The 26,149-nt window shown below is 37.7% G+C and overlaps 1 protein-coding gene across 1 annotated transcript in view; it reads right to left on the bottom strand.

Moving 5' to 3' along the window:
- Positions 1-26,149, bottom strand: part of TMC1 (transmembrane channel like 1) — a 396,715-nt gene that overhangs the window by 52,835 nt on the left and 317,731 nt on the right. Inside the window, exons 10-13 of the mRNA XM_081237467.1 lie at positions 22,504-22,594; positions 20,679-20,760; positions 10,091-10,197; positions 7,186-7,284 (exon numbers count right to left, since the gene is read on the bottom strand). Of these exons, the coding sequence (XP_081093593.1) occupies positions 7,186-7,284; positions 10,091-10,197; positions 20,679-20,760; positions 22,504-22,594 (379 nt within the window). The remainder of the gene's footprint in view (positions 1-7,185; positions 7,285-10,090; positions 10,198-20,678; positions 20,761-22,503; positions 22,595-26,149) is intronic.

Here is a 26,149-nt window from a genome sequence, read left to right as displayed (position 1 = left end):
TCTATGACATAAACCACAGCAAGGTCCTTTTTGACCCACCTCCTAGAGAAATGGGAATAAAAACAAAAATAAACAAATGGGACCTAATGAGACTTCAAAGCTTTTGCACAGCAAAAGAAACCATAAAGAAGACCAAAAGACAACCCTCAGAATGGGAGAAAATATTTGCAAATGCAGCAACTGACAAAGGATTAATCTCTAAAATTTACAAGCAGCTCATGCAGCTCAATAACAAAAAAACAAACAATGCAATCCAAAAATGGGCAGAAGACCTAAATAGACATTTCTCCAAAGAAGATATACAGGTTGCCAACAAACACATGAAAGAATGCTCAACATCATTAATCATTAGAGAAATGCAAATCAAAACTACAATGAGATATCATCTCACACCGGTCAGAATGGCCATCATCAAAAAATCTAGAAACAATAAATGCTCGAGAGGGTGTGGAGAAAAGGGAACCACTACTGCACTGCTGGTGGGAATGTGAATTGATACAGCCAAAATGGAGAATAGTATGGAGGTTCCTTAAAAAACTACAAATAGAACTACCATACAATGCAGCAATCCCACTACTGGGCATATACCCTGAGAAAACCATAATTCAAAAAGAGTCATGTACCAAAATGTTCATTGCTGCTCTATTTACAATAGCCCAGAGATGGAAACAACCTAAGTGTCCATCATCAGATGAATGGATAAAGAAGATGTGGCACATATATACAATGGAATATTACTCAGCCATAAAAAGAAACGAAATTGAGCTATTTGTAATGAGGTGGATAGACCTAGAGTCTGTCATACAGAGTGAAGTATGTCAGAAAGAGAAAGACAAATACCGTATGCTAACACATATATATGGAATTTAAGAAAAAAAAAAATGTCATGAAGAACCTAGGGGTAAAACAGGAATAAAAACCCAGACCTACTTGAGAATGGACTTGAGGATATGGGGAGGGGGAAGGGTAAGCTGTGACAAAGCGAGAGAGAGGCATGGACATATATACACTACCAAACATAAGGTAGATAGCTAGTGGGAAGCAGCCACATAGCACAGGGAGATCAGCTCGGTGCTTTGTGACCACCTAGAGGGGAGGGATAGGGAGAGTGGGAGGGAGGGAGACGCAAGAGGGAAGGGATATGGGAACATATGTGTATGTATAACCGATTCACTTTGTTATAAAGCAGAAACTAAAAAAAAAATAGAGTCATGTACCAAAATGTTCATTGCAGATCTGTTTACAATAGCCAGGAGATGGAAGCAACCTAAGTGTCCATTATCAGATGAATGGATAAAGAAGATGTGGCACATATATACAATGGAATATCACTCAGCCATAAAAAGAAACGAAATTGAGTTATTTGTAGTGAGATGGATGGACCTAGAGTCTGTCTTATAGAGTGAAGCAAGTCAGAAAGAGAAAGACAAATACCGTATGCTAACACATATATATGGAATCTAAGAAAAAAAAATGTCATGAAGTACCTAGGGGTAAGATGGGAATAAAGACACAGACCTACTAGAGAATGGACTTGAGGATATGGGGAGGGGGAAGGGTAAGCTGGGACAAAGTGAGAGAGTGGCATGGACATATATACACTACCAAACATAAAATAGATAGCTAGTGGGAAGCAGCCGCATAGCACAGGGAGATCAGCTCAGTGCTTTGTGAACACCTAGAGGGGTGGGATAGGGAGGGTGGGAGGGAGGAAGACGCAAGAGGGAAGAGATATGGGAACATATGTATATGTATAACTGTTATAAAGCAGAAACTAACATACCATCGTAAAGCAATTATACTCCAATAAAGATGTTTAAAAAAAGTATGACTAATAAGAAAATAAATAAATAAATAAGTAAATAAACGTTAAGAAAAAAAAGTTCTTCCAAACCTGTTTGTTCCTCCTATCTCAGGGAATGATCCACCAACCTACCCAGTTACCCCAGCCAGAAACTTGGATATTTTCATTATCTTCCCATTTTCACCCATAAGACACATGAGGCCACTCACTACAGTAACAGATGCTAACTAGACTTATTGTGATGACCATTTTGCAATATATACAAATATCAAATCATTACGTTGTACAACTGAAATGAATATAATGTTGTAAGTCAATTTTTCCTCAGTTTTAAAAAGGGGAGCTCCCTGAAAACAAGGACGTATTTGAACTACTGAAACATTCCTAAAGAAAAGATGTATCATTCCATATGTGAATCGCAAAAATATCTTTTCTAAATGTGGCCAGTACAATAAGAGATGAAGGAACTTAGAGAACTGAGACTACCTGAGAGAGAATGCTCTCACTTCAGAATATCACTACTTAAAAGAACCACTGATGCCAATAAAATAAGGAACTGAAAGGCTGTTTGTTAACCTTTAGACTGTGACAGTGTCCTCTGAGGTCAGACCTCAAGAATGAGATGTGGCAAAAGTGGGCAGAAGGAATAGGCTTGGGGTGATATGTTAGAGTACAACAAACAATTTTTCATCGGAGTCAGCCACCTTTTAGTTTGAATTTCAATGCCTCCTTTCATTATCTGTGCTGTCTTTGGGAAACTAACCTCTCTGAGTCCCAATCCCCTCAACTCTAAAAAGATTACTGATCTTCCTCTTAAAGGGTTGTCATGAAGATAAAATTTAATGTATGTGCCTGCTTAACACAGAATGGGTGTTAACTCTCCTCTCCTGCCCTTTCTAGGGCTTCCCCGCACCTCCCATATCTATGATGACCAGGGGAAAAGGGGAGGCAAAGTTGACTCACCATTTATCTCAGTATGCAATGTACAAAATGCTCTCAAGCTGGAAAGCTAAATGCATTTCCCTTTATTCACAACTCAATCTTTACCCATATGATCTCACTGTCTGATATCAGCTCAAGCTCATTCCAAATTCCACCTCAGTTCCTCCCTCTCTCCCTTCGAGAATACCAAAGCTCTACAGTCTCTTCCTCTTTATCATTCCTACATCATTCTCATGTCTCCAAATAGCTTGCCAACAAAGACATCCTCTTCTTTTTCTTTTTAATACATCTTTATTGGAGTATAATTGCTTCACAATGCTGTGTTAGTTTCTGTTGTACAACAAAGTGAATCAGCCATATGTGTATACATATCCCCATATCCCCTCCCTCTTGAGCCTCCCTCCTACCCTCCCTAACCCACCCCTCTAGGTTATCGGCAAAGCACCAAGCTGTTCTCCCTGTGCTATGCAGCTGCTTCCCACTAGCTAACTATTTTACATTTGGTAATGTATATATGTCTATGCTACTCTCACTTTGCCCCAGCTTCCCTCGCCCCACCCCACGTCCTCAAGTCCTTTCTCTATATCTACATCTTTATTACTACCTCACCACTAGGTTCATCAGTAGCATCTTTTTTTTTTAGATTCCATATACATGCTTTAGCATACGGTATTTGTTTTTCTCTTTCTGACTTACTTCACTCTGTATGACAGACTCTAGGTCCATCTACCTCACTACAAATAACTCAATTTTGTTTCTTTTTATGGCTGAGTAATATTGCATTGTATATATGTGCCACATCTTCTTTATCCATTCATCTGAAAGACATCCTCTTCTTACGGACTTAAACTCGTTCTAATTCTACTGCTTCAAATAATACTACTTCTGCCAATTTGATTCCTAACATGCACATTAGACAATCTCCCTATTTCTTACTATTTTAATAAAACGTACTTTCTTCCTGTTCAGTAAGACCCATCCCTAGGTATTCAATTAAAAATAAATAAATAAATAATATGGTGCTCTGTAAATGGTGACCTTGAGAGGCCATAAGACTGGCTGACCTTGCATATATCACATGGTACTTGTCTGCTATTAATTAAAGGGAATTTGGATGAATTATGATACATGCTATAGGTGACAGAGCACTGAGCTCCAAGGGGATACTTCCAGGGGAGGGGGTCCAGAGAGAAGTTCCAAGGTTCTAATATGAATTCAACAGAGAAGCAGCTCCCCCTGCACAACCTCGCCACCTCCAGCCCAAAGGTTTTCTGATCCTTCCCAACCTATAGGCTCTTCTACCACAAGAGGTCATGCTTGCATCTATTTTACAGTGTCCTATAAATTGATTCTGCTTCTCTTCACCTGCATCTATATGGCATTGCTTAGCTAAGCTGGTACATTAATCTTCTTAGATGCAAAAAACCAGCTCATGTTCCAATTAGATCATTTAGGCACCAGTCATCTCTACCCTGGGCCTGAAACATGTCTTTTTCTCCTGGCATCTCTGGGCTCTCCAGAAGTGCAGAATTCTGAGTTTCCAGGGATCTCAAGGACATCTGGACAATGGCTTCCTCCATGGTGCTATGACAGATGAAATACTGGGCTGTCCACTTAGATCATCTTATAATACAGAGTGGGCATCTCTATGAGGTAATTGTTCTAAGGAGCAAGTAAAGAATTCAGGCAAAGGAGTAAATATTGAACCTTTCTATTTGAGAAGCTAATTTAGGAATTGCATGTTTATTATGAAAGGTGGAAATGGGATCTAACTGCTTCAACCCCTTCTCCCCTTGTGAGATACAGCATTAAATGGAGTCAGCCTTTGTTCCAGAAACCGTCAGTGAGAAGGATGTTGGAAATTATGACAGAAAAATTACTGATGTGATACAAGACATAGAACACTAGGTTAGGAGGCTTTCATTAGCCATAAGACCCTAAAAATGATTCTGAGACTCCAAGTTTCCCTAACTTTATAATGTGGGACATGGGATAGAAGATCTAAGGGCACTCTCTTAAAACTCTTATTTTGTGGGCTTCCCTGGTGGCGCAGTGGTTGAGGGTCCGCCTGCCGATGCAGGGGACACGGGTTCGTGCCCCGGTCCGGGAAGATCCCACATGCCACGGAGCAGCTGGGCCCGTGAGCCATGGCCGCTGAGCCCGTGTGTCCAGAGCCTGTGCTCCACAACGGGAGAGGCCACAACAGTGAGAGGCCCGCGTACCGCAAAAAAAAAAAAAAAAACTCTTATTTTGTGATATGTCAAATAATAGAGCGATCACACTACACAGAAAAATTAAGAAAGAAATAAGTGAATAATAACACTTTGATGACTCTTTCTTGACCTTTTAATAATCTCTCATTGTCTTAGAATAATTTCTAGGCTGCCCTAGAGTTATAAAGGAAAGTGAGTATCATAGGATACTCCTGTTTCCATCTTCTTCTATCCATTGTAAATAGTATTTCACCAAACTGGACATGAGAGCTGTCGAGGGCAATAATAAAATCTTGGTGAGCACACTCACTGCCCAAACCTTTCTCCTAGTTTCCTCCTGTATTCACCTCCTAGACCCTCTGGTACATCCCTTAGCAGCTCTCTTAATGCCACCTTCCTCTTTGTCTTCCTCAAGTTATTAATACCTTTAAAATCTCAAATGGACATTGTTTGCAAAACTTTTTCTTTCAGTTACTTGACAAATTTATAAGTGTAGAAACTTCAAAAATATATGTTTAAAAGCCAAAAGGCCTTTTGTTCATATTTTTAGTTCTTCCTTTCTCTGATATGACTAAAACAACAGAAGATGCCAATAATATTATTAGTTCTTTTTCTTATTAACCAGACTGGAAGCTTATTATTTAACTAATCAGAGGAAGAGAATGAGAAATAAAAATAGTTTGGGGGTACATAGTAATAAATTATTTGAAATGTAAATGGGGGGAAGGAGAGAGAGATAAAGATAGAGAGACGGAAGGTGAAGTGATAGAAAGAAGAAATAAAAGAAGTAAAATCTAACTCAGAGGCTATCTCCTCTCTGAAACCCAGACACCCTAGCAAAATTGACAACCGCTTCCTCAGGGCTCCCCAGTATTTTTTTTTTCCCATCGTTTTACTAAGTGTGGAACACACTGTATACTAGTTGCCTATGTATCTTTCTTCTACTGTCATGACTACCTTGAGGTCAAGAGCCATGTCACATTCATCTTTGTAAAACCAGTGCCTGTTTATATTCCATAAATAAATGTTGACTGGAAATGAAAATTCCAACTGACGGGTGTGATTTAAGATTCCAAAGGCCACAAAGTTGGGGCTGCCGCTCTGCCTTATGCTTATTGTATAGCTGCCTTGTTTACTCAGAGACTGAGAACCTTTCCTAAAGTTTACATTTGCTGGTACTGCTCACATAAATTTCTCTGGTTCTTATCTCAATGCTCTATAAATCCTCCCCCTTGCTCAGGAGTCCCAGTCAACAAGATTCATTAAGCCTCTGTTGGTTGAGTATTATGTTAAGGGCTTCAAAGAAGATGCAGCAGATGTAAGCCGCTCTTTAGGAAGCTCACGATTTAGAGAGGTTGAGGGTAGAATTCAAAACATCTGTAAAATATATGCATATTAATTCTATAAACATGAAGACTTTATTGTCTCTCTCCTTCCTTCATTCCCCAGTCTACATAACATTTTATTCTCATTTTCTACTCTTTAAAAATTCCTGAATTACTAATTCCCCAATTTCCACTGTGCTACTTTCTCATCCTATACATTTCCAAACATCTCTAATCTGGCCACTATTTTAAAAAGAATGTGTGGAATTGAATTGTTGTCACAGAATTGAATCACACTCCAAAATGATTTTTCAATGGGCAGAAATGAGTCCCTGCCATGACAATAATCCCCACCTAGGGGAGCTCGAAGTGTAATACTCATTCTAGTGCTACAATGGAATAACACTTATTTGGGTACCACAATCAAGTGATGCTCATTTTCATATTATACAGAAGTTAGAATTTAGTATTGTTTAGTACTTACTATTTAGCTTTATTTAGTATTGACTATTCAGTAATGCTAAATAGATTTGTTTAGGAAGTGAAGAAGTTAATATGAAATATCAAAGCCCGAAGAATTCAACAAGATTTTCCAAAAAGCACATTTGCAAACTCTTCCTTTGTCCTTTTTCAAAGTCAGAGATAATAATATTCACGTGAAGTCTTTGAACTCTGAGCTCACCTTCATTCAATAGTCTATATCCCCATTTAATCATATTATCACATTCCCAAACCCTATTTACTTTTTCTTTCTTTTTTTCTTTTTTCTTTTTTTTTTTTTTAAAGCAGGCAGAGACATCTCTCTTAAGACCTTCATCTGGCCTCAGAAGAGGAGGCCATGGAGTTTCAGAATATGGAAAAATCTGTCCTCTTACGAACACAGCTGTGTGGAATCACTTACATTGAAGTCATACAACACACCAAAGTTGGCTGCTGATGCCTCTTCAGCTCTGGGAACCGTTTTCCTAGGTAAACTGCCATATGGCAAACCCCAGAGGTACTACATGGAGAAACAAAGAAAGCAGTTAACAATTGGAAACAAAGTCTGAGCCACACATGTGATCACAAACGGTTTTGTTTAAAAGCACTTCTGAAACTTTTTCATGGGGACTCTGTGGGTCTCCATGTGGGGTCCCATTTTCTGGGAATCGACTACGAAATCCAGAGTTAAGAACAAAGGGAATGCTAAGGACCCTGCATTCTGACTTCCGCAGACCACCAGCAGTCGAGCCAACCACATTGCTCAGGGCTTGCTGGAGCCCAACTACCCACCACCACCTCTAAACTGGTCTCATTTAGGAGGTCTGGAAAGGAGAGAGGTGGCCTTTTGGCGAGTATAGTGTTCAAGAAAACCATACTAAGCACTTCTTCATATGGGAATACCCTTCAGGGGTGGGGTGGAGGGAGAGTCTCTCCTTCAAGTCAAGGAAGAGAGGAGTAAAGAGAATCACTCGTACCACTAGAGGGTGTCAACTAGGCGGGAAGACTATACCCTGACTCTCATATCTGCTTCACCACTGATTCAGGTTTACTGCCCCGATCTTGTGCTACCAGATTAAAGACATATGATTAAGGGCAGAGCCAGCCAGAGACGGGACAAGAGTAGGGTCATACTAGGAGCACTGGTGAAAACTGGAAAAAAAAACCCCACCCCTCTAGCCCCAGGGCAGACACACGGTTGGCCAAGCAGATGCTGCTTCTTGCGAGACATGAAAACATCCCTTTCCCGGGGCTGGGGCCAAGGGAGGAGGATGAATGTGGATGGAGATTTGGGTGCAGAACTTGATTAGGCAAGGGCTGCAAATCAGCCCCTGCTCCTTCTCTCCACACAAACTGCATGGCTTCCATAGCAGCCCCTCTGGCTTCCTGAGACTGAACAGAACAGAGGGTGGGTTCTACTCAGACTATCTTTCCCCAGAGTTGGAGGCCACAGAAAACGGAGAAGACCAGGGTCTCCAGTTTGTGCAGTGACACAGGAACTTTGGGCAAAAGGGCAAATGCATCAGAGGAATGCTGACTGAAGTTGCTGGGTGGAGGCCCCTGAAAAATGTAGCATTGTTGGCAGGAGATGACCAGTCCTGCCCTCTGTTGGTTTTATAAAGTTAGCATGCAGGGAGCCCAACCTCTTTTGTTCATTTGCTGGAGTCATAATCAATGTCCAGAAAACAGGACACCCCTCAACACCTAACATAACCTGTAAAAAGCATCCAAAACCAATACACTTCCTAGTTCTAGGAATACACCTAATCGAATGCATATTAGCCCCCTCCACTACACATTAGGCATCTGCAATTTCCTAAAGTTAGAATGAATTCGCTACAACCTTTCATTTCCTCCACATGGAAGCAACATGCTGTGGCAGGGAAAGAGTAAATGCAGCTGATAATACTCCCTGTACACCCTGCATCTGACACTGAAGAGCATCAAAGTAGTTGGTGATGGAGTTTCAGATTTCCTTAGAGATGAGCAAAAACAAAGCCGTTGTTAACTTGAAATAGATGAACACATACATTGTGCTGCATTGCCTGAAAGTTCTGCTTAGGAGATGAACTCTACTTATGACCTTAGGAGTCTGAGGACTTCTGATCTATGTCCACTGTCTTCTATGAGCCAGATGGCCATAGAACCCCCAGAATTAGCTCAAAGATTATAAAACTAGCAAAATAAGGTGCAAAATCTTGTTACAAAAGAAGAATCATGGGTCCTCGTCCCGGATCAGCTTAAAAAAAAAACCTCACCCTGTGGTATTAGCTAAGTCTAATAAGTATAATGTGATTCAGTTTCCATGTTTTTTTAAATGGAGAAAGAAAAACTCATCTATAGTCTACTTTATAAATTTGTTGTGAAGCTCAGTAAGTAAAAGAAGTGTTAAGTGCTTTGCACTGTTAAAAGCTGAAACTCATTATGCATGTAAGGCACTAGTAGTATTAGTATCATGCTTGTGGGGAGGTTTGATATAAAAGCTGGCCTTAATTTTAAAAGATGGGGATAAAAAGTCACTCAAAACAATTAGTTTTGGCTATTGCCAATGCTGTATTAAATACATTGGCTTTGAAATACTGGTACCTGGAAAGATCCTTTGTACGTTAAACAAAGCCTCCCAACTTCTGTATGACAGCATCCAAAGAAGTCAGAGTCATTTAACTTCTTATGGGTAAGTCCACAACCTCAGTGTTGTTTCTTGGTCTGAGTTAATTGAATCTCCCTCCTCCCCCGACCCCAGCTCAGGGCTTTGTCTTCTGCACTCTGGAACCACTATCAGTTTTACTCTCCTCACTGACCTTGGTCTTAAGAGACCCATGGAATGGGGCGGGGAGGGGGGGTATCTTATTTTATACCTGGAAAACTTTGCTCACTTTGTGTTTCTTCAGATAGAAAAGCTGGATGCCTTCAGTTGCATTAAGTAATGTCTCTTTCAAAGCAAACTTGGCAAAATAAATGAACTCACATGAACTCACAAGATGTCAAAGTCTTCCTCTTGAGCAATTAATATTTGTGCACAGGGACCACCTTGGGAATCTGATAGAATCTATGAATCTTTCCACAGAGAAATATTCATTTCAACATACACAATACACACATTTTATATATGATTTCAGGAGGCTCACGTACCCTTTGGAGAAGGATTAGGACCTGCAGCTCATGGGCACCATTTTGAAGATTAACCTTGTTACAAATACTATGACTCTAAGAGTGTAGGTGGCTAGATAGTCATCTTACTCTTAAAGAAAAGAGATTTTTTAGTAGAGTAATTGCAGAAGAAGCTTGTTTCGGCATGTTTTGTAAACTGGAAGTCAGAACCTTACCTCTGGCAACATGATAAGGCTGAATGTCAGGATAAAGAGAACCATATTTACTCCATACATCCATCTCATGAAGAGGAAGTATGAGGCCACTGATGAGCCAAACTGACCTATTCAAAAGAAAATAAAAGTTTGGAAGAAAGGTCAAAACAAGACAAAAGCCATGTCTTGGTGCTTTTCAAAATAAGTCTTCTCATTGCAACACACAAAAGCCTCTAGCTTTTGAAGCATTACCCATGGAAGAGCATTATTACAGGAGAAGGGAGGTTCATGTGGAGCAAATTTCAGCCTCTGCTTACTAAGATGAGACCAAGCTCACATGAGAGTCAGACCTCTATTTCCAGGACTTAGCCCACTCTTTAGGTACCACTTACTTATTCTCATAACACTGTGGTAGTTTTTTGTTTTTGTTTTTGTTTTTAAAGAAACAAAACTTTCTTTAATCATAGATGACTTCATTGTCTATGTAGAAAATCCTAAAGAATTTTTAATAAGCTACTGAAACTAACCAGTGAGTTTAGCAAGGTTATGGGATACAATGTTAAATTTTGAAATAAATAACATTTCTGTACACTAGCGATGAATAATCAAAAATGGAAATTAAAAGACAATACAACTTACAATATCATCAAAAATATGAAATAGGGATAAAGTTGACAAAATATGCACAAATTTTGTACACTGAAAACTGTAAAACATTGTTGAGAGACATTTTAAAAGACCTAAATAAATGGAGAGATATACTGTGTTCACAGAACAAAAGACTCAATATTGTTAAGATGGCAATCATTTCCATATTTACCTATAGATTCAAGGCAATTCCAATCAAAATTTCAGAAGGTAGATTCTATAAAATGATAAACTGATCATAAAATTTGTAAGAAAATGCCAAGAATAGCCAGAAAAACCTTGAAAAACAAGAAAATTCAAGGATTTATACTACCTGATTTCAAAACTTACCACAAAGCTAAAGTAATCAGAGTATGATATTGACATAAAGATAAACACAGATCAATGGAACAGAATAGGAATTCAGAAATGGCCCTACACATATATAATCAATTGATTTCTTTTTACAAAAGTGCCAAAGCAGGGCTTCCCTGGTGGCGCAGTGGTTGAGAGTCTGCCTGCTAATGCAGGGGACACGGGTTCGAGCCCTGCTCTGGGAGGATCCCACATGCTGCGAAGCGACTAGGCCCGTGAGCCACAACTACTGAGCCTGCGCGTCTGGAGCCTGTGCTCCGCAATAGGAGAGGCCGCGATAGTGAGAGGCCCGCGCACCGCGATGAACAGTGGCCCCCGCTTGCCCCAACTAGAGAAAGCCCTCGCACAGAAACGAAGACCCAACACAGCAAAAATAAATAAATTAATTAATAAACTCCTACCCCCAACATCTTCTAAAAAAAAAAAAAAAAAGTGCCAAAGCAATTCAATGGTGAAAATAATCTTTTCAACAATGATGCTGGAACAATTAAATACCCGTATGTAAAATAAAATAAAACAAAAATAAATGAAAACTCTCCACTCTTACCTCATACCATTTACAAAAATTAACTCAAAATGGGTCATAGACTTAAGTATTTAAGAGTTAAAACTATAAAACTCTAGGAGAAAACACAACATAACATCTTGGTCACCTTGGGTTTGGCAAAGGTTTTTTAAAAATAGGACCCAAAAAGTACATGCTATTAAATTTTTAAAGTCCTTAAATTGCACCTTGTCATAATTAATATCTTTCACTTTTCCAAAGATTCTGATAAATAAAAAGGTAAGTCACAGCATGGGAGAAAAGATATGTGAACATATATCTGACAAAGTATTTGGGTCTATAATATACAAAAAACTCTTACAACTCAATAAGAAGACTATCATTCTAATAAACTATGCGCAAAAATTTTGAAAAAAAACTTCACCTAAAAAGTTCTATGAATGGAAAATAAACACCTGAAAAGATGCACAACGTCATTAGTCACCAGGGAAATGAAAATCAACTACACACCTACTAGAATGGCTGAAATAAAGACTGATCATACCATATGTTGCTGAGGATGTGAAGCAGCTAGAACTCTCTCTTTCACTATTGATGGAAATGGAAATTAGGTCAACCACTTTGGAAAACAGTTTGGCAGTGTCTTAAAATGTTAAACGTAACACATACCATAGTAGTAGACCAGCTATTCTACTTCTAGTTATTTACGCAAGAGAAATAAAAGCATGTCTTAACCCAAGACTTGTACACAAATATTCATAGCCGCTTTGTTTGTAATAGCCCAAAGCTAAACTGGAAACAACTCACAAGTCCATAATGGATAAGCAAATTGTGGCATATACATACAATAGAATACTACTAATAAAAACAAACTAATGATATATGCAAAAGTATGGGTAAGTCTCAAAATAATTATAAATGAAACAGCCAGGCAAAAAATGCATACTCCATAATAATATTTGTACAAAATTCTAGAAAATGCAATCTACAGTGACAGAAAGCAGATTGCTGGTTGATTGGGGATGGTGGTGGTCATGGAGGGATATGTTACAAAGGGGAACAAGGAAACTTTTGTGAGGGAAGTGTGTGTTCTGTTTCCTGATTGTATGGTTTCATGTGTGTATACATATGCCCCTAGTTATCAAATTGTATACATAAATATGTGCAACTTGTTTTATGTTGATTATACCTCAATGCAACTATAAAAATAAAAACAAAAAGAAGATAAAATAGAAGGCTTCTTCCCTCTCATGTTTCAGATTGAGTGTAACTATGACACGGCTGATATGGTAGCTCTATGGTATCTGGGACTCAGCCTCCTACAGTCTTCTTGCTGTGAAATTCTCTACATGCAGCTTTCATCTTGTGGTTTAAAATAGCTGTTCCAGCTCATTCCATTATATTCATATGATAGCCAGTGGGAAAGAGGGGAAAGCAGTGGAAGGCAAATCCTTTCTTTTAAGGGCATAAACTGGACTTTGAACACATCACTTCTGCTAACATCCCATTGAACTGTGTTACACGACCATAACTTACCAAGGGAGGCCAGGAGATATAGTCTTTAAACTGGGCTATCATGTACCTAGCTAAAACTCAGTTACCATTACTAAGAGGTAAGAGTTAGAAATCTCTACCCACCCCCACCCACCCCGTACTGTGGTAGTTTTTACAGAAACCTAAAAGGAATTCAATGTCTAATTGGACATTTTGAAAGAAGTCAGTTACTTTTAAGTCTGAGTACTTGGATTCGTTTCACTTTGTAGAGGGGTTCAGAGTTCTACAAGATTTCTTGTGTGTGTGATATTGAAAAACACGCCCCCCACGTGTTGTAACCAGATGCACTGGTCTGCAGAAATGCTGAAGCAGATCCTCCCCTCCTAGGACATATGATCATCCACCTGGCTCCCAGTGATTTCATATCATTTCATGGCCCTTATCTATGTTCTCTGGTATCAACTACCCAAGGGCTGCCTCAGCCAGGTTCACTCGTCATGTTTTATTGAAGGCAGTGGACTTCCAGCTTGTTGGTCATTCCAGTTGTTCATTAACAACATTCATCTTTAGGTATCCAGGGCAAGCTTTTCCCTAGAAACACACGTGAAACCCTCTGGTATAGAGTTCTGAGCACAGGATACTGACCCACCCTTCCCTTCCTTCCATCCTTCCTTCTTTCCTTCCTTCCTTACTGGCTTTTTACACTTTTGCTCTTCTAATTAGCACCATGGCCCACCCTTTCCCAGTCCCCCATACACAACCCCTGGCAAATGAGGGTACAGTATAAATATACCTAAAAGCAAAAAAGAGAAGCAAATTAAAATGTTTCAGCTATACGTATACATATATCCCCTCCTTTTTGGATTTCCTTCCCATTTAGGTCACCACAGAGCATTGAGTAGAGTTCCCTGTGCTATACAGTATGTTCTCATTAGTTATCTATTTTATACATAGTAGTGTATATATGTCAGTCCCAATATCCCAATTCATCCCACCCTCTTTCCCCCACTTGGTGTCCATATGTTTGTTCTCTACGTCTATGTCCCTATTTCTGCTTTGCAAATAGGTTCATCTGTATCATTTTTCTAGATTCCACATATATGCGGTAATATACAATATTTGTTTTTCTCTGACTTACTTCACTCTGTAGAAATCCAAAAAGGAGTGGATATATGTATACGTATAGCTGATTCACTTTGCTGTACAGCAGAAACTAACACAACATTGTAAAGCAACTATACTCCAATAAAAAAGAATGTTTCAGAAAGTACCCCCTACCCTATGTATAATCCATATTCATAATGGGTGAAAAAGTTTAGACTCCAAAGCTTCCAAACTCCAGTTTTTAGACTTAACAGTGGCTTCACAACAATTTTATTTGGAAGTAGAGAAGTGACAGCTAGGGCTTTTCTTTACAAAATCCTAGGTATAAAGAAAATGAATTGCAAGAAAACAGATTTCATTAAAACCAGAGTGATTGTAGGAAAGACCTAGACACAGGTCAAAGAGACCAAAGTATTCTGAAGACAATGTTCCTTCTGCATGACACCTACCAGTGGCAGAAGGGGAAGAACAGTAACAAAACAAACAAAGATCAAAGATCATGAAGGAGAGAAAACAAATCAACCAGTTGACATCAAAGCTCCGTATGCCCTTTCCCTTTCTCAACACAAAAATGAAAAAGAAGACATTTTCCCTCTTCATGTTCATTTATCCTAGCAGTTCTATCCTCCTAGAGATTGTTGACTGGAACAGGCACTTCCTAAAAAAAGAAACCTTTCTATAGTGTACCTAAAAGAGCATAATTAAAAAGAACAGTCATTTCCATGTGCTTAGTCTCTCAAATAAAACTGATTTATTCTTGTAAAGAACAATAATGAGGAATAATAATAATAGTAGCTAACATATTTTGATGGTCAATTACATATACTAAGAACATTACCAGCATCAACTCGTTTTACTACCTCGACAACGTGATAAGGTTAAGAATTATTAGTCCTACTGTGCGGATGGGGAATCAAAAGCTTAAACACAGCAGTTGACTGATCCAAGACTTGATTAATAATAATAATAGCTAAAATTTAATGAATCTTTGTTCCAGATACCTTTTGATCTCTGCATATTAATTAATTCATTTAATCATCATCAAATCCCTGCCAGGGGAATCTATTGTACTCCCATTTTACAAGAGACTAAATTCCATAGGTTACATACCTGGTAGATGATGGAGCCAGGGTTACATATGTATTGATAGTTACGTAGATAGTAAATGATGGAGCCAGAGTTCTAAATCAGATAGTTTTGATCTATAGGTGTCTGACTCCAAATCTTGATTTCTCTTATTCACAGTGCTCTATTGCTCCTCAAGTATAATCATAGTTAAATTCATTTTTTAAAAAATTAATTTATTAATTAATTTATTTTTGGCTGTGTTGGGTCTTCATTTCTGTGTGAGGGCTTTCTCTAGTTGGGGCAAGCGGAGGCCACTCTTCATCGCGGTGCGCGGGCCTCTCACTCTCGCAGCCTCTCTTGTTGAGGAGCACAGGCTCCGGACGCGCAGGCTCAGTAGTTGTGGCTCACAGGCCTAGTTGCTCCACGGCATGTGGGATCCTCCCAGACCAGGGCTCAAACCCGTGTCCCCTGCATTGGCAAGCAGACTCTCAACCACTGCACCACCAGGGAAGTCCTAAATTCATTGAAAAAAAAAAAACTATGTGGGCTTCCCTGGTGGCGCAGTGGTTGGGAGTCCACCTGCCGATGCAGGGGACATGGGTTCGTGCCCCGGTCCGGGAGGATCCCACATGCCGCGGAGAGGCTGGGCCCATGAGCCATGGCCACTGAGCCTGCGCGTCCGGAGCCTGTGCTCTGTAACGGGAGAGTCCACAACAGTGAGAGGCCCGCGTACCGCAAAAAAAAAACCAAAAAACAAAAAAAACCCAACTATGCTATATAGAATAAATAGGCAATGAATGTGTGTGTGAAAGAATAGATACAGATAATATCCATCAATCAGCTAAGGCTGGTCAAATTCACAAATTTGGATTGCGCCCATAAATGACCAATTCCTTTCCTCTTTAATCTAACTAATAAATGCTATTTCCTTAGTAAATTATTAATATATGAAAACAGTCCTCGGTATTTATTAAAGTGAGGCCTAAAGCTTATGCAATATTCTTATTCCTGAATTTTCTGTGTTTCCTTTAAATTAATGTTAAAGTTTCATCTCTCCCTCTGGTTATTTATTATTAAGGCAGAGTAATTTGTAGTCTGTCATCATGTATAATTTCCTCTTGAACAGATGGGTAATAAGACAAGCAGATAAATATGAACATTTCTAAATGGGAAAAGACCAGTTAAATCACCTGCTGTAAAGTACAATATAAATACCATCTTGTTAGGCTAGGATTCAAAGCGCAGTTTCTTTCAAACTGATCTAGGGATAGGAAATTAAATGTGGCAAATTTAATTTATATTTTCTGGTGCCTTTAGACCAGCAGGGAAACATGCAGTTTAAACTCTGTGCTTAAGGTTGTCTGTCTAAAGCTACTTCTGGTCTAAAAAAAGAAGAGGTCTATCACACCTCTGATGCTGTAGTTTACTATTAGGAAGAAGCAGATTCTGATTCTTAGAAAGACTTGTAATCTCTAGCTTGAAAGACATTTAATGATTTAATCCATGGTTTTAACAGTAATGCTGGAGTCACAGTAGGTATATATTATACTTGTACTCCAGGGAGCACAAATGCACAGCTTCTTTAGCAAAATATGCAACGCAATGTGGTTAATAAGGTGCATCTCTGCAGGTAACCATGTGGTTTTAGGCAGGGCCCTTTTACAAGGCTGGCATGATAGTAAAACTCCACAGCATCACCATGTGATGCAGAACTTCACAGAATTCCTCCATGACAAGAATTGTCAAAGCTATTTTTTATATGAAAAAAAGTTGGGAGTCATCAGGTGAGTACCTGGTCCACGCTAGTATAGGGATCCAGGTCCTACTGGAATCAAAATGGAAACAGCATGAGTTTTAGACTTGACTTGAGTTCCTCTTGTGATTCTGCCACGTACGGGACAGAGCTTTGTGGAAACTTAATGAAGGCTGGTAATTTGGGACTCCTTCAAAACCAAATTTAGAAAATATTTGGTTAATATTTATTTAGAGATGGAGCAGTGAGTGAGAGCATGGCGGATTAGAAAGACTTTTGGGAGGGCAGCACGAAGAGAGTGCTTCTCTTTGCCACTTACCACAGTCCATAATCATCTCCATTATTTATTTGCTTGTGTTTTATGAATTGTCTCTCTACCCACGCACACACAAATCAACACATTTGAATGTAAGATCGACCCTTGCCTGTCTTTGTCAGTATTGCATCCCCAGTGCCGAGAAACATGCCTAATAAATGGTAGGCACTCAGTAAGTGAGTATTTGCTCAATCAATTAATCAATCACATCAAGCTTATTCAGAAGATTAAATGAGATGTTATGTTAGATGATTCTGACCTTTAAAGGGAATATAATAACATTTCTGAAACTTTTATAAGATTAAATGGCCATTTCTTTAAGAGAAAAGCATTTATATTAGTTTTATAAAGTATAGATATTATAAATAGGGTACATGCTTAACCTACTTTTTTCTGAAAAAAATTTGCAGAGAAGGTAAATTATTCAGGCCTTTCTTATTATAAGTCTATTTTCCATTTAACTGTTTCAATAACTTATAACTCAAGAGTATAAAGCAAAGAACTTCACATGCTTACATGGACATCTCAAAGTGATTGTAACTAAATTTTGTGGAAAAGCCAAATGTGGAAATAGAGAGCCCTAAATATAAAAGGATTGCCCAAACTATAGAGCCAGAAAGGAGCAAGAAGACCTCAACCTTTCATAAACTGATTGCATGTCCCATTTCTTTCCACCTTTCATTCAGTTCAGCTTGAAAGACCACCACAGACACACGCTTTCCCTATCTGTGGTAAGGTACTTTCTATGAGATGGTTAGTCCAACCCAAAGACTCTGCTAATTTACTCTTAGATAGGTTTCATACTTTTCAACTAATGCAATATCCAAAAGTATACAGTGCACTTATGATTATCATTAAGAGCTTAATACATTACGTATCTTATAGAATATGAAATATATAATTAAATAAACAACTCATTGAAAAATAAATACATGAGAAGGTGGGAAATAGTTCCCCAAATAGGATAACTATCAAGGAAATCTGTAATTACTTATCATGCCATTGTCCTGGTCTAATCTTCTCTAGGACCCGGTGCAAAGGAAAAAGTTTATAAAATCTTCTTCAGAGTAAAAATCAGCACACTATGCTGAGAAAATGGCAAGCTTTGGGCCCAGACAGACTTCACCTCTTATCTTGGCTCCTCTACTAACTTATTCTGGGACAGTTATTGACCACAACTCTAAAACAGAAAGCTAATATGCAAAATGCTAGCATGTTAAAGATTAAATGAAATAATGTTTGTAGGGTTTCTGAGTGGCACTCAATAAATGGTTGTTACGGTGATTGTTGATAGAATGGAAAATAAATGTCAATTCTCCACAGTGAGGCAAAAAGCACCGCGAAAAGTGAAAAATATCAGGACAACCTAATCAAAAAATAAATGTGGAAAATAATCCACATTTGTTTGAACTGTCCAGGTTGATTGCTCCAAATTTCTGAGGGAAGAGGGGAGGAGGGAAGATAACTGAAAGTATTATTGAGTAGCTCTCAATATGTTTTTCCCACTGTGACACACATGATAAATTATGGTCATATGTGTAACTCATTCCTATGTGCAATTTCTGGCAATAAAAATAATTCCATTTGTTTCTATTCCACTCAAGATAGGCTATTGCAACAGAAGTGACCATGACATTGCTATTGAGATAGACTGGAACCTGCTCTAGTGTACTTTAAAAATAAATGATTTGTAAACTGTTTATATTTTAGCTATCATTAATTACAAATTTCTTGGGATACATCTCATAACTGATCAAGATTCATCCTTATCATTTCATAAATGAGTAGACTGAGGCTCAGAGGGATTAAATGGCTGGCTCAGAGTCAAACAGCAAATCTGTAGCAAAGCAAGAAAAAAATCCAGACTTCTTTCAACACACATTGTATCAGGATCTTAATGCTCTAAAGGGCCCTCTGTTTCACAATGCCTCTCAAGGTACCATATTTTAGCTGCACAGTTAAAACTTAAGAATTTCATGATGACTGTTCTTTTTTTGATGTGTCTAAATTTCTTTTTGCCATTTCCTAGAATGGTAGACATTTGGAAAATGTCTTCTGTTTGATTTTATTCAACACATATTCATTAGGGCAAAGCAAGTTCTAGGTCTAAGGATCCAGGAAAGAGCAAAACAAAATCTCTGCCTTCATGTCTACTGGAAGAAATGGACACAAAATGAAATGAAATTACTGTATTTTAAATTTATTTTATTTATTATTTATTTAATAATTTATTTTTAAATTTAATTAAATTTAAGTGAGATATAGTAATATAGCACTTTAGATAGTGATAAGTGTTGAGGAGGAAAATAAGGCAAGAAACGGATGGCACAGGAATATGTGTGAGGAAGTTCCATTAATGAGCTGATGTATTTTAATTCATTGCCATTTGATAATGAGGGACAGAGGACTGAGGGATAGTCACTCCTAAAATGTGCCCAATCTTGTCAGTGAAATATCCATCAACTGTGTTATCTCCCTATGGAGCCTGCGTTTTAATTAGGCAACACAACATTTAGCCAGCAGGAAAATCTGCCCTGCTATCTGGAGGGGCATGGAGGAAAATCAGATCCTAGTCAAAACTATTACAAAACAGAATATGGCAAGATTATGCTCAAAATTATTTTAAATGTTATCCCCTTTTCCTTATATTCTTTATTATTTTAGAAATGACATACTATCATATTTACAATACTTTAAAATGTTTATTTGCCTTATTCTAAGCCTAGAGCCCTATACTAAATAGGTTTCTGATTGAGTACTTTCTCCTGCCTTCTCTGTACACTATGAATATTGTACAAAATGAAGGCATAATATGATATTCATATAGCGAGTTCCTGGATGATTATTGCTTATTCTACTTCAGAGGTTTGAAAATGATACTTTAAGATTTCTTCACTGTTTTTAGACATTGTTCATTTTAATTACTGTCTAACATCCAAGTGAATATATATTTTCTGTTTTTTTGATATTTGTATGTGAGTTTTTTAATTGAAATATAGTTAATTTATAATATTTAAAGTGAGTATCTGTTTTCAATGTCATGTTCACTGCCAAAATAAAATCTTTGCCTTCCCAATGATGATTCAGTGTCATTGTGCACTATACTGACTTCCATGTGTAGAAGAAAAAACAAGGTCAAAAAAATATTTTGGTCTAATGCAGGAAGGGAGAATGGGGTCTCCAGTGCTGTGATTGGTAAGTGCTAGCAAATCTTCACAGTGAGCAAAGAGGACATGAAAATATCTTTATTTGTTTGTTTTCTTGTTTTTAATCTTTCCAATAGTTCAGAAACTGAGAAAGGCATCTGATTAGCTTATGAGACATTTTCTAGGACAGCATTCCCCATCTAATGAGATTGAGCACTTACTTTCAATTGCCTTGATTTTATTTTCCCAGGGGACACAAGCAGCTTTGAAGTTCTCAAAATCACGGAGAAATTTTACCCATTTCTGAAAAGAAAGCCAAGTACAACAGTAAAACCCAACTGCTTGTTTGTTAAGATGTTTATCTCCCACACTCATCCCAAAATATCTCATGACAATGAGCTTGGAAAGATCTCTCTGGCATCACATATTGCTTTTTGTAAAAAGGGAAGATGCTAGTTTCACTTGCCTCCCTGTTCCCCACCTACCCCTGGACCAATTTAATTAAAAAATGTTTACTGACTCTCTGTTTCACAGAAAATATGCTGACCACTGAGAAATATCTGTTTATTCTACCACACAATAAGAGAGCAGGGACTGAGTTAGCACCTAATAAGGTGATCAGCAGTTGGTGTGTGTTTAATTAAATATTCATTGTATGAAGAAATTAAAGAAATATAAATAAGACATAGTTCCTGCCTTGAAGGGCTTCTGGATCAAGTACACTGTACATAAACAGGTAATTTCTATACAGGATGGTAAGTGCTATGACTTTTCATTCTGGTAGAGGTAGAACAGTCAGCTAAATGGAAAGGCATGGTGTTATAGGAAAAGGAAGAAGAAAACAAATCATAAATTAGTTTTTATAAAAGATCTTCCTTCCATTTTACCCAACAATGTTGGGTTACCCATGATCAAGAGGACCACTAAGAAGAAGAATGAGAATGGGGCAGAAAACTTTGTACATGTACAGATTATGCTGGGATAATGGGTGAGCTAGACAGACATGGGGAGCCTAAATAAGATTTGAGACAAGTCTGGAGTTTGAAAGATTACCTAGACCAGAAACAACCCAAATATTCATCTGTAACAGAATGGATAAATAAATTACAGCATCTTCATACGATGGGATACAACACATAAATAAAAATGAACTATAACTCTCATGACATGAACATATCTCATGAAAATAACATTGCATCAAAGAAGCCAGAAACAAAAGCATAAATGCTATATGATTCCATTTATTTAAATTGTAAAAACAGACAGAACTAATCTATGATATATATGACATATAAATATATATTACAGATCTATCTAAATATTTCATGTTTAAGATATATGAACTTTAGTCACTAAACTCCCATCTTTATGGGAATATATTTAGCCTCAGGTGGTATAACATTTGTAAAGAGGAGATAATAATACCTACATACCTACTTTGCTGTGAGAATTAAATATGGAAAGATTTTTATATAAAGATTCAATTTTTATAGAAGGATTTAATTCAGTGCTTGGCACATAGTAAGTGCTAAATAAATGTTAGTTTCTTTTCTATCTTTTCCAAAGATCTATACTTATATTGGCATATCATTTGTTTTTTCTTAGTTTCTATCCAATCTACAGTTGATGTTCACGGTAAAGAAGAGCTATATGGCCGTGTAACTTGTAGACATTTTGAGAAAGAAGCCTTGACCCAGAACCCCTTAACTCCCAGGGAATGAAAATGAAAGGGGCTCAGCCTTTTACATTTGGAAGTGATAAAAGCACACAAGTCAGTCTTTTGCCATAAATCAATGTTTATCGACTTATTTTCATTTTAACTCCTTTAAAGAGCCTTTTAGGACAATTTTTTTTCTGAATCATCCCTTTCTCCAAATTTCAGTAACGCAGAATACTCTTTATCTACTGTATATGTACCTATGTATAGACATAACATATAACATTTTTTTCACTCAGAACAGAACCAATTTTACCACCCCTCGGGGGCAACATGGCTTCCACTGAGCATAAATGGCACCAACCAAACTGAGCTAAGAAAATACTTACCTTGCCCATCATCATCTTAAATGCAAACCACCGTTTTCCTTTTCCTTTCCCAAGAGCCCCTTCATTTTCATTCACAAATTTTTTTGCTTCCCTGAGGAAATAAAACAAAATAAGGGGTGGGTGGTGGTGGGTTGAGATTAATACAGTATTAATTTCTTCTAGACACTTTCAAACCCTTAACAAGTGAATGTAAGCTGAATTTCCTAATCTTGGGACTTGTAATGGATGTTTAAGTTTTTTAATTCTGGTCAGAAAGAATGAGATATTTCAGCCTCACTTATTAATCAGCTGGAGTCATCAAAAAGCAAGGAATTTATGCTAAGTGTCAAAATAGCGAACTCTAGTTCTTCTCATTTCTACCACATATAAAATTGAATCTGAAGTTTACTTCAGATTCTGGCAGTCAGAATGTTTATTTTAAGATACTTTCTTTCCTTCTTTTTTAAGGATTGCTTTTTAAAAAAAATAGGGCAGGGAGTTTAGGACAAACTGACATAGAACACACTTATGGATCTGTTATTTAATCTCATAAAAGCAATTATGACTTAAAACAGAAAAATCATACTCTGTAAAGCAAATGGGGTTGAGGGAAGAGAAAAAAGGAAAGGAATACTTTTTGGCCTCACATTCCGAAAGGGCTTCAAATTTAAACTTTAACGTTATTCCCAAATATTTGTACACTTACAGTAGTCACATTAGTGTCTTTGTGTATGTGGTAAAAAGCATTAATTCATCAAAATGGATAAAGTGAACATGTTAAATATACTACAACTTTTGTAACCTTTTTAGTCATTTCTGCTATTGTTTGAGATATGAAAAGAATTTTTAAAATAGAGGCAGTCCAGGCTTGCCTGGACCTCTCCAGGGCCGTAAAAGGCATAACCCAAGAGAACCAAGGGATAATCCAAACCTGGACATTGGTTCTACAGGTACAATGCTGTCGTCAGTCGGGTGGCCCCTGGAATATGTGGTTTTACAGACAAGCCCCTTCACACGTGACTATAAATAAACAACACACAAAGTACTCTTTAAAAAGTGAAAAATGAAACTTCATCCTTAAGTTGGTGAAGGATTTTCTGTGTTCCTTAGTATCAGTGCTAAACTCATGATTTTACAATACCCAGTGATGAAAATAGCACGTCTGCTAACTTAGCTGATAACTAGAAAAAGGTGCCCCATTACTCACCTGTGCATGTGCACCCACACATGACCTGCCATAAAAACACAAGCACAACAGAGAAGATTCTCTTCAGTCATCAAACAGACTTCCCACATCATTTCCTTAATGGCAGGGACAATATCCTGTCCTTTTGTATCTCTCAGAGCACTGTTCACTACTTTGACCATAGGAGGTGTTTAGTAAACTGAAACCTTCTTGAAATAGACCTAAATGGCATAATTTGGATAGACAGAGACAAGGGAGTATCTAATAATTGTATTTTCCACATCAATTAATGCTTGAAGGAAAAATCATTCCTAGACTTTGGGATTGCACCCTTCCCTTTAGTCTTCTCAGAAACTTAGTAGGACAGCTTTCTAGAAATGAAGAAGATTTATTAGGCTGGCCTTGTCAAACACCCTGACATTTGACATGACTTCTGGGCTGTGAAGATTAATTGAAAAACAGTTTCTAGAACATTCTACACATTTAAAAATGTTCAATAAAGCCCCATCAACAAGTATAAACTGAGCTCTCATGGCTGGGTTTTTAGATCCATGCAATCAAAAAACCGTATCACAGTTAAGCTTTAACTATGTATTATAGAGATGATAAGACAGGAGTGAGTGTGGTACTTAGCAGACACTTTATAAAATGTTGAACTGATCTAAGCTGAAAATCAAGTAACGTGAGTTCTAACCCAGACTCTGATTTGTCTCTATAACTTTGCCGATGTTTTTGTCACTCTCTGTACTCACGTTAAGGAGCATCCCACTTCTCAGAGGAAAGACTACTTGCTCAGGACTCGCACACACCTGAGCAAGCTCTGGCAGTTTCCTTCAGTTACTGTGTAGCTTTTAACAGGTCAGGATTCTCAAACAAACAAACAAAAATTGGGCAATTGCTTCCCTGCTTGCTGGGGTGGTGGCGAGAATAAGATGAGACTATAGAGGTGAATGTGTTGAAGGAATTATTACACTGTCACTTCCACTGTAACACTTGTTTTGAAACCAAGAATCTGTTCTAACATGATTGCTTTATATTATGGAACGATTTGAACATAACACAAATTTTGTGTTTGCTTACATGTGATTTTATCTACAAGAAACACTGGGTGAATACAAGAAAAAAACACATCCATCTAAACCTAGCAGTATATATACAAAATCCACCCACCTCATCAACCAGCTACTTCATGGCACCCCATGTGTTAGAAAAGTCACATCCATTCAGAGCTGGTGTTACAATGACCCTCCTTCCATGCTTCACAATCATTCACAAACTGCAATCTTGTCATTTCCACAAGCAAACTTCAGGTCTTTTTTAAGGTAAACTGCCATATTTATTGCAGTGTTTATGTATTTCTCAGCCATTAAACATGTGTAAAATGTTGCTGCCATTTTCTTAAATTTCTATCTTTTTTTAATGTGTCACTGATGATGTTTCTGAATATTGTGCCCCATCCCCATTTTTCCTGCAAGCCCTGTAGTTTTCATTACCCAATTTTTCATAGTGTAGAAATTTTTAGGAACCTATACATCATGTTATAGCAATTATTTGGCATCAAGAATTTTGAAATTCATAAAACCAAGTATATACAGGAATTATCACATCATTCTCTATTATAATAAACATATCTAAATGGAGGACCAAAAATTCTTCTTAGTAGTAAAATCAAAATTTGTTTTTCAAATGTAATAAGGTGACTTTTATGGGGATATCCACTGCTCCTGATGTTTAGCAGATAATTAAAGAATATCAGTTTGGCCTATTAGAATTAGATCAGTTTCTAGCTGAGTGGCCAATTAGAAAACATGATGGCTCTAAGCAGACAGGAGTGTAAAGAAATAGCTATTCTACTCCATATTTCTGACAAGATTTTAAATTTTGTGAGCTGATAATTATGTTACAGGAACATTAAACCAGCAAGATTTAAGAGAGAGAGGGAAGTCAGGGTTATAACCAAATTTAAGTCACCACAAAATTAATTATAAATTCATTTAGCAAATACAGAAAATTATTTTCATGGCATTCATAAGGTTTCTTATCAGTTATTATAGATATATTTTCCTTTGGACAATCTAAACAAGTTTTTATTTTTTGTCTCTTAAATTGCCAATTTATCCCTGATACTAAGCATAGTTTCATACTTCTCTTCCAATTACTACCCTACCCCACCCTCAACATACATATCCTGACGGTTTTCAAACGAAAGTCTGGACTTCACTCTACTCCACATAGTCACAAGTGCCCTAATGCCCTAACCCCTCCTCCATTCTTCAAGAGATCTTCCCCAAGTTTCATACCTAAGGACTCCCTGACCCGCCATTCTAGAGCCTCCTGTTCCCCACTTCCCACCCTGGACAAAATAACTACTAGACTCAACTCATCAGAAATCTAGGGGATGACTTTAAAACAAAGCCAGGGGTATGGGGTGGGCAGAGAATTGTTAAGCAAGAACAGATTCTTGATCCCCCTAATCTGATG

The sequence above is a fragment of the Mesoplodon bidens genome, assembly GCF_964165515.1.
Source record: "Mesoplodon bidens genome assembly, chromosome: 6".
In the NCBI taxonomy this organism is placed as follows: domain Eukaryota; kingdom Metazoa; phylum Chordata; class Mammalia; order Artiodactyla; family Ziphiidae; genus Mesoplodon; species Mesoplodon bidens.
Note: the sequence above shows the minus strand (reverse complement) of the source record. Positions and strands in the feature narration are given on the sequence as shown.